This window comes from Bolinopsis microptera, chromosome 9 (assembly GCF_026151205.1).
Source record: "Bolinopsis microptera isolate Bmic1 chromosome 9, MBARI_Bmic_1.0, whole genome shotgun sequence".
Classification (NCBI taxonomy): domain Eukaryota; kingdom Metazoa; phylum Ctenophora; class Tentaculata; order Lobata; family Bolinopsidae; genus Bolinopsis; species Bolinopsis microptera.
In genome coordinates, this window is record NC_087080.1 from 17,227,785 (window position 1) to 17,238,053 (window position 10,269).

At 39.3% G+C, this 10,269-nt stretch overlaps 1 protein-coding gene across 1 annotated transcript; it reads right to left on the reverse strand.

The window, feature by feature from the left end:
• Positions 1–5,496: 5,496 nt before the first annotated feature.
• Positions 5,497–7,593, reverse strand: LOC134821457 (uncharacterized). Its single transcript, XM_063832199.1, has one exon. The coding sequence runs from the start codon at positions 7,591–7,593 to the stop codon at positions 5,497–5,499; it is 2,097 nt and encodes a 698-aa protein (XP_063688269.1).
• Positions 7,594–10,269: the final 2,676 nt, after the last annotated feature.

The following is a 10,269-nucleotide window of genomic DNA, read 5'->3' on the forward strand; positions in this document are numbered from 1 at the left end:
TTCTCACAGAGCAAAGTGCAAAGAAATTGCCACAAACTGCTACAATCTCCGAGAAATTCCCGGAGAGCTTCATCTCCGTATAATACAGTAGACGGAGCCGGAGAATCATCACCGTAGAAATGGACCTCCGTCTAATAATTTGGCATAATATCCGCTATGGAACTGGGGGGTTAATCTGATTAAAAGCTACAAAAAATTCCAGAAATGAGATGGCTGGTTAAAACCTACCTTTGGAAAGCTCTGATGAACCTGCCCGTGGAGAAATAAACACACTTAACTTCACCTCAATTGAGCAATAACTATTTATCGCTTATTACTTCATTTATTTAGGATGTACAGTGTGCTTCGTAACTAATTTATTATTACAAAGTTTACTTTCTAATAAGCTAAAACGACAACTAATCTTTCGTTTTACTCCCTACTGTACTGGTTTACTCGTCAATCCAGGTATATGAGAATGTGTGAGAATGGTCTTGAAACTCTGAAAAGAGGGAAGCAGTTTTGGGGACGGGGAGATTGAAGCGGGTGGGCGACAAATGAACCCCCCCCCCCCCCCCCCCCCCCCCCGGCTTTCAATTGACCCCCCATGCAATTACACTGAGTCAATTGATCACAGTATAATAACATGGGGGTTAATTGTCGTACTAAGCCCTAGATTGTACCTGCTAATGAGGTGAATATCCCTTCACAGGTAGGACTGTATAATGGGGGCCCTGATGTTATAGTGGACATCACTTTCCCCTCCCTTATCTGATTAAAGAATACAAAACAGTCATGAAATGAGATTGGTTAAAACCTACCTTGGGAAAGCTCCGATGGACTAGCCCGTGGAGAAATAAACACACTTAACTTCAGCTCAATTGAGCAATAACTGCCTATTTATTGCTTATAACTTCATTTATTTTGGATGTAGATTGGGCTTCGTTGTGAGATACTATACCTGAGTGATTACTCCGAACTTTCTAAAAAGCTACAAAGTTAACTTTCTGAAAAGCTACAAAGTTAACTTTCCTACTGTACTGGATTACTCGTCAATTCAGGTATAGGAGTATGTATTAGAACGGTCCTGAAACTATGAAAAGAGGGAATTAGCGGTTTTGGGGACGGGAAGATTACAGCATCAAAAACGGGTAGGATGTAGGAGCCTAGGAGGGTAATTATAATAATAAAGGTACTGGGGGATTGAACAACTTACTTACTTTCGGCGATCCTCGATCGAACTCCCATTCACTGTCTGCCTCCACACGTCTTGATCGCACATAACAGTTCGAAGGTCGTCAAACTGGAGCCCAGTGTCACGAGCTGCTACGTCCAGGAAGGTGAGTGGTCTCCTTCCACAGTTCCACGGCCGGACTGGGTAAGTCGCCAGGAGAGGATAGAGGAGATAACTTGGTCAGAAGCTCTCATGCAGTGCCCAGCAAATCTGTTACGCCTTGACGCAAGCCTAGGGCTTAGTACGACAATTGACCCCCGACAATTAACCCCCATGTTATTATACTGAGATCAATTGACTCAGTGTAATTGCATGGGGGGTCAATTGAAAGCCGGGGGGGGGGGGGTTCATTTGTCGCCCACCCGCTTCAATCTCCCCGTCCCCAAAACTGCTTCCCTCTTTTCAGATTTTCAAGACCATTCTCACACATTCTCATATACCTGGATTGACGAGTCAACCAGTACAGTAGGGAGTAAAACGAAAGATTAGTTGTCGTTTTAGCTTATTAGAAAGTAAACTTTGTAATAATAAATTAGTTACGAAGCACACTGTACATCCAAAATAAATGAAGTAATAAGCGATAAATAGTTATTGCTCAATTGAGGTGAAGTTAAGTGCGTTTATTTCTCCACAGGCAGGTTGAAATGAAATGAAATGAAATAATGTGCTTGTATACCGCCCATATGGTTAGCAACTGACACAAGTGCCAGGTACTAACCATGTCAGAGCGGTTCATCAGAGCTTTCCAAAGGTAGGTGTTAACCAGCCATCTCATTTCTGGAATTTTTTGTAGCTTTTAATCAGATTAACTTCCCAGTTCCATAGCGGATATTATGCCAAATTATTAGACGGAGGTCCATTTCTACGGTGATGATTCTCCGGCTCCGTCTACTGTATTATACAGTTATACGGAGATGAAGCTCTCCGGGAATTTCTCGGAGATTGTAGCAGTTTGTGGCAGTTTCTTTGCACTTTGCTCTGTGAGAATCAACAAAATTACCGTAGATGGTCTCCGGATAAGGTTATGGAACTGCAAACCGGAGAAATATCCGAAGAAATATTAGTTGACGATCTCCGTCCAATAATTTGGCATAATATCCGCTATGGAACTGGGGGTAAAAAGGGGTAAATATATAATTACATCAAAAATTTCATGAATACATCACCCGAGTAGCTTGGCGGCTAGGCGATCGGTTAGCTCTGCGCGAGGTCGGGAGTTCAAACCTGCGTGAACACCGAGTAAACTTTTACCCAGCACAATTTTTTTTTTCATGATAAATAGGAAATAAACCTTTGAACCTAGCGAGCCAGTAGCTTGAGCAAATAATTCAGATAGTAGCAAAAACTTAAGTAGTCCCAGTGCTCAGGTTTGAGGACATTGAAGAATAATCTGAAAATATTGCCGAAATCCACGACTATTTGCCGAAATCCACGGCAATCCGCAAAAGCACTTGCAAGTTACAAAAAAGCTAGGCTTTGACTAGATAACCGACTCTAGTACTCAAAACTGAAATGGGCCTGGCTAGGTAACTCGAGCAGCGGTAATTTGACGATGAATTTTAGCAAGCTAGTCAATAACTCAATAAGTAGATTTCTCGGAGATTGTAGCAGTTTGCGGCAGTTTCTTTGCACTTTGCTCTGTGAGAATCAACAAAATTACCGTAGATGGTCTCCGGATAAGGTTATGGAACTGCAAACCGGAGAAATATCCGAAGAAATATTAGTTGACGATCTCCGTCCAATAATTTGGCATAATATCCGCTATGGAACTGGGGGTAAGAAGGGGTAAGGGGGGGGGGGGGGGGAAGAGATGATGTCCGCTATAATAAAACAAAAGTTACCTGTAAAGATATGATCTGGGATACTCACTTCATTAGCAGGCACATAGAGGTTTCAGACAAATTCTATTGACTTATTGACATTCCTACTATACCTAGTAATATTGTTTTTATTATATTCTTTGCAAGAAATTAAAAGATGTAATATCCATGTATATTCTTGTGGCTATTGTATAAATTGTATCTAAAAATTTTTCGCTGTCTCAGGTTTTCTTAAATTTTGTCTCAGGATTTTTCGCTGTCTCAGGTTTTCTTAAATTTTGTCTCAGGATTTTTCGCGCGTCTCAGGATTCTTAAATTTTGTCTCAGGTTTTTTTGCTGTCTCGGGATTTCTTAAATTTTGTCTCAGGTTTTTTCGCTGTCTCGGGATTTCTTAAATTTTGTCTCAGGATTTTTCGCTGTCTCAGGATTTCTTAAATTTTGTCTTAGGATTATTCTGCTGTCTTAGGATTATTCTGCTGTCTTAACTTTTGCACCTGTGTCTCAGGAATTTTTGCAAATCTAATCCTAAGATCCGAGGCTGGGGGAGGCCTGCATAGGTTTCTGCAAACAAGGTGCTTCTTACAATTCGCTTTAACTTCTTTGAGCACCATATCAAAGGAGTGGCAAACTGGCTATCATCCGACTTAATGAATACTACATATCCACCCTGTGAAGCTCCATTGTAGAGGTTTTTGTGTGCGGCATCACTAAAGAGGATAAACTTCAGATTTTTCAGATTCCCAAGTGAGTGATGTTTGATACAGACATGCTTTCTCTTTAGCCTTTCTATGACCTGATTACAGTCATGAAAGTCCTTCACAGTGACATCTTTGATACCTGTGCTGGTGACACAAACCTGAAAAGACACATCAGGCCTAGAGTGGTTGGATACCTAAAGGATCTGGCCCAGCTTAGACTTAAGAGTATTCTTCTCATCACTGGAGAGGTCCCTGGTTTTAAGGGCGCCACCTGGTATATCAATGGGACAAAGCTTTTCAATATACTTCTTCTGATCCATCTCAATATAGTCAGCCTTTTGACGAATTTCTAGCCCAAGGTAAGTAAAAGCAGATTTTTCTTCAATCTTTATGAGGAATTCAGATTTTACTTTTGTCATTACTTCTTCAAGAAACTTCGCTGATCCAGCAAACATGAAATCGTTGACATGCAAGGCAAGAACCCCTTCAAGGTCTCCATCCTTTCTCCAGTAAAACACAGCAGGGTCTTTCGATTTCACACCATCAAGATCAATTAAACAATCAGCAACTCGCTGATACCACTTAAGACTGGCGTCCACTAGCCCATAGACACACTTTTTTAACTTCCATATTACTTCTGGGGTAACTTTTGCTTCTTTAGGAGGTTTCATGTATACAGGTCTCATCATGTCGTTCCCTTGCAAGAAAGCAGACTTAATGTCTAATGCTTGTACAATCCAATTCTTTCCGGCAATGATGGCAAGAAGCAAACGAAGACTCTCTTTGCAACAAGTAGGGGAATCACTTAGGATGGACGATGTATCCTCAAGAAATCCCCGAGCAACTAGTCTAGCCTTTTTGGTATCGCCATTCTGTTTACATACCCAAGTACTTGTGATAATTTTTCTAGCATCTAGCTCTTCTATCTGAACTTCTTCATACACCTTGTTAGTTACCCACGAACTCAGTTCTAACTGCTTTTCAGTTGCATAGTCATCCAATTGAACAGCATAGACATCTTCAATTGGGTCGAAATCAAAATCATCACCTTCATCTTTGTTCAGTACAGTGAAGTCATCAATGGTAGATACATCTATAGGTATGACTTCATCTGTCTCTTTAACATGAACATTGTACCAGTTCTTATGTTTACCATTAGCCCTCCCTCCTCTTGACAATACAACAGCCTCATACTGTGTCCCATCATCAACAAAGATTATTGTTGAGCCTCTCTTAATGGCAGTTGGCTTGTCAATTCTTTGATCCTGCTTAGTACTGACTGTGTTGTTATCTAACTCAGCAATTTCAGGCAAACTTGGAGGTGACTCAGCTTCGATTTCAGCTGGATAATTAACTTCAGCTACAGGGTTTGTAGAAGGCTCTACTTCAACTTCTTGGACTGGAACATCATCACTAGAACAGTCAAGACCTGGTATTCTAAGTACACTTGCCTCTTTGATAGACTCAACATCCTGAATTGGACCATTTGTACTATCAGATTTAGATTCATAGGGAACCTGGTCCTTCACAAGAGAGATCCTGCTCTGATGTACTCTTGTTACAAAGCTTCCTTGACGAAGAAATACCACTGTACTATCTTGTCCTATTACCGTTGCAGGGCCCTTCCACTTGTCTGATCCCACAGCTTTGTAGTAAACTTTACTTCCAAAGGTTATGGGTGTTGTGTAAGTTCTCAGTGGCTTCTTCAAAGCCTTCATTATCCTATTGGAGCTTTCACAGCTTAGAAACATCCTTCTAGAAGCATTCATTGACTAGCGACTACTTTACTTGATGTTTCATTCTCAAGAGCAGGTGGACTTGAGTTGAGGACATTGGGCAGGTATGTTTGTGTCCCAAACATGAGCTGATTGGGTGAGAAACCCGCAACAGTACTGAGTGAGTTCTTTGCACTACACGCCCAGCTGAGTATGGTATCAACATTAGTATTTGGAAATTCTTCAGCCAGTTTCAGCATCATCAAGGAAATTACAGCATTATGCCGCTCAACTATTCCATTTGAGAAAGGACTATAGGCAGCAGAAGTCTTATGCTCAATGTTGAAATTCTGTGTCCAATCTTCAAACTCTTTGGAACAAAACTCTCCACCATTATCAGAGAATATCAATGAAGGGCACCCAAAGACGGATATCCATTTCTGACTGAGAACATCAATAATCTCACTAGTCTTCTTGGACCTGACAATCCCAGCCTGACTAAACCGAGAGAATTCATCAATGATGTGCAGGTAGTACAAATTATTATCCAGCTTGTGCAGATCAATGGCAACTGATTCATTTATTCCTCGAGCTCTTGGAAATGATGTGCATGGTTTAGCAGGAGCCTTCTTGTAAACTTGACAGATCTCACAAGTTTCAATGACCTCTTGTAGAACTCTAAACAAATCTACATCTCCCAAACCAGCATCACTAAGTAGTCGCCTGAGCTTGTCATATGAACCATGTCCCAGCTGACAATGAAGCTTTTTCACCGAAGCTTTGTCCAATTTCTTTTCGACAAACTGACAGACATTAACGGTAGCTGCTTCTTCTAAGTGGTCTTCAAATGTATCATCAATCTCAATGTGAGGCAACATATCAATCATTATTAGCCCAGTAGAGGTGAAAGAAGTGGGAATGTCCTTCCCAAACATACTAACACGGTTGTTGACCATATCAATGACAGTCTCAGTATTCTGCATAGTCTCTTGACTAATTAAAAGAGGTATATCATCATTTACCACATCACATTTTAGATCAAACAACTCACCATCAAGATTCATTGGCAGAAGAACCTGTTTTGTTGCTCTGATAGGGTCACCATCACCAAACCTATACACAGACAAAGAAGGAGAGGTTTCGAGAACAACTTTGGACTTTTTCACAAAATCCTTCAACCATAATTCACCACACACTGTTTTGGTACAACCAGTATCCAAAATAGCATTACCAAATGATTCAGCAAGGTAAATAGCTTGGGGTGAGGAATACTCTTTGGTGAAATATTGAAGTTTCACCTTCTCTGTAACTTTCTCCAGATTAGGTTCACTTTCCAGCTCTCCTTGGACTGAGCGTGTAAAGAAGGATGGTGTACTTTTGCGTGGGCATTCTCGCACCAAATGATACTTTGAATCACATATCAAACACAACGTTATGTTCCCATACTTGTCCTTTCGATTTATGTACTTGTTCTTGCCCTGATGTTGCTGCTGATTACCGTTCGGGTAATACTGTTGATTATTATTTGAGCTGAATTTGTTCCCTGATCTGTAGTTTTGGTAGTTCTTTTGTCCTTGTCTGGCATAGAACGACTCTTGTGTCTCCTGCTTAATTTTGATATCATTTGATCCACATGTGCTGGTTTTTCCACCCAAGATACGTTTGATGACAGACTGCATTGAGTCATATTTAATATCAGTGCAAGCAGTCATGATCATTTTCTGTTCATCAGCACTCAGATCCATGGACCTCATCAATTTGAAAGCAAGCACATTATCAGGATAAGTAATGTCAATAGCTTTAGCTTGTTTCATAGCACGGTCAAAACGAATCATGAAGTCTGCGACTTCTTCATCTTGATTTCTTCTTATATCTTCAAAAATAACATACCTTTCATAGGCCATATCATTTTTGTCTTTCTCAAACACCTTGTCTAGATGTGTGATTAAAAGTTCCAAACCATTATCTTTGACCATATCTTCTAGAGACATTTCAATTGCAACAGTTTTGTAGTCTCCACCCAATACCCCAATAACCGTAGGAGCTTGTTTCTTTACCGCGACATCTGTCCCTAACTCCCAGATTTTTATCTCCTTTTTCCATGCTCCATAATCCTCACCAATCCTAGGAGGGCTTTGCTTTGACATTTTCACACTTCCTGCAACCACTGTTAACCTTGTGTGTTGGTACCAGTAACTACACCGTTGTTATATGAAAGGTAGTAATGAATCGTATCTAGTCATACAGTAGTCAAAAGTCATTCTCTCGTCTCAGGGTAAAGGTGACAAGAATACCTGGGCCCCTTTGGCAAACTTTCTGAACTCAGGCAGCTTGAACGACTAAATTTAATAACAATAAAACTTCTTGTCTGAATGAACTATTAGAACCTCAAGAAGCTGATCCGCATGTCTCCGCTACTAAAATGTTTAATGAGCCCAATCACTCATCACTTAACAGTTTAATCTTCAAAGTGAGTTGTACAATCTAGGTTGTTTTAAGTAGCTGTTGATAGTGTAAAACAGGAGTGACTTGATCGTTTTCATAACTTCGATTTACAATTTGTACCATAATAAAACTAGCACTGCCATGGGGTTCAAAAAGGGTCATTGTAAGCCTCCAGCGTAATGGTCCTAAGTCTCTGCCCCATGCAGTGCCTGTCAGCATCAGCTAACAGAATAGCCCTAACATAACGATCAAGCCACAAATTAGGTTCTATAATGATTTAATATTGTTGAATAAAGAGATTTGAATATAATATTTGTTTTATTCTGAAATATTTGTTTTATTCTGAGTATCAAGTCATACGCTTATATACAGCAAAGCCCTGGGAAATACATAGTTAATGATATAAAGCAACTTAACATCGGATTAGTCGTTTGGTTGATGTTGTTGTCGAGACTGGGAGTGGGAGTCAAAGTTGGGCCCTGGCTGGCCACCATGGCCATCAGGGCAAATGTTGTAACTAGGGTTGACGTGGCTTGCGATTAGATAAGCTTGACGATTAAAAATCAAACCAAAGCAAAACGATTATAGTAAAAACTATTGACGACACATTGACTGAATGTTATTCTAATTTATATTCTAGATATTTTATTTATTTTTCAACAGACGACAACTTCCTGTTTTTTCTTCTATATTAGTTACCTACTCATATCTCTTTTACAGACTTTTTTACAAGGACATTGACAGATGATACTCACATTAGGCATTCATTATTGCATCTAAATTATTTCACTTGCATTAGGTTTAGAAATTTATTCTCTGGTTAACAGATTTCAAATGTTTAATTAATTTGTAGTATGACAGTAAGGTATATAAGAAGTTATTTAATTTTGCTTGGGCTATTATATTGACTATTGAGGTTTAATGATGATATGGAATTTGAATTCTATATAAATTTACACTATGTGGTTGGGGCATTTTGCATAGTAAATATGGTTACTACTCCTATATATCATATTATTTGATTGGTATTCGATTTCTGATTATTTCTCTAGGAATATGATTATTATATCTCAATTTGGCTTTAGGTAGGGTGCCCCGCTAAAAGAACTGGATTCTTCCAGGAAGCACCCCGTGCACAGACCTTGGTCTACATATATATTAAATTATTAACCATTCATTCTGTATGTGCACGAAAATTTATTTCAAAAAAAAAACTTTCCGATATGTACATTGATATGAGTTAAAAGTTGTATAAACAAGAGACAGGGCTTGCGGAGCAAGGGAAGAGATATAGGAGGGCCAGGCAAAAAGTATATGTTTCTGTTTCATTGAACGCTTCTTGAAAGTTGTTACAGTTCATTCTCAAGCTTATCAAAAGTATGGGCCTTGTACAACCCTTTCAGCTAAACTCAAAATTTTACCAAATCAATGACTTTTTGCTCATTGTGGGCACAGTTTGAATATTCCGACCAAAATCCAAATAATCTTTGAATAATTCTGAGACATATTCTGAATTTTTAACAGAAAAGTTGCAAAATTCAGGTTTTTATGGGCTTTTTAAACATTATAGTCCACTAGCAGGAACCCGTATATAACTCTAAAATTGTGTCAAAACTCAAGAGACTAAAATTATTATTACGGTACCTATTTAATTCGCGTTTTTGACACCAGTCAGGGTTCTGATTTGGAGGCCAATAAAGCATTTGACCCAGTCAAAAAAGTTTTGGTTGTATATCTTTTATGGTTTTTGCAGAAAGTCGCGTTAAATTTGATGCCGTGGGGTCAGAGAGATGTGGAGTGTGCAGCCGTGTATAGAATCCTCGTTTATGTTGGGTGTGGTTGATAGTGTCTCATCATGTGGAATGAGTACTGACTATTTCTGCACTCCGGCTCTAAGGCAATAAGGTGTTTTGGAGTCTTTGCTGGGATAGCGGGGTCCCCTGTGTAAACGAGCATTCCTGACCAAATCAAGTAATTCACAAAGTTTTTATTTAAATTTTATTAAAAGAAGTATAGAACTGTATGCCTCTATTATTCTTAACACTACCATGGTTAACCTGTTGTCCTTTTATTCTAAAATGGTTCTATACTTCTTCAAATTGTTTACTTGTAATTATGATAAATGTACATAATTCTGCCGAAATGTCGAAGTGGGTATCTACGGAATAATGTATGTATGTAATTTTCATAATAAGCAGTCTACAGTGTCGTTACAGGAACGTTGCATACTCCTACGATTTGCACGTAGCAGGCCATGACCTCCTCTTGAATTCCCTGTCTCTCCGTCGTTAACCCGGCGGGGTTGCACCACCTCAAGACTCTCGGAGTCTGTTGTCGATATCTATGTTTAATTTATTTATGGTATATAATTTGGGAGT

What these genes read in the sequence shown, in the direction of transcription:
- LOC134821457 (XM_063832199.1), bottom strand. Translation starts at nt 7,593, where the DNA reads ATGTCAAAGCAAAGCCCTCCTAGGATTGGTGAGGATTATGGAGCATGG.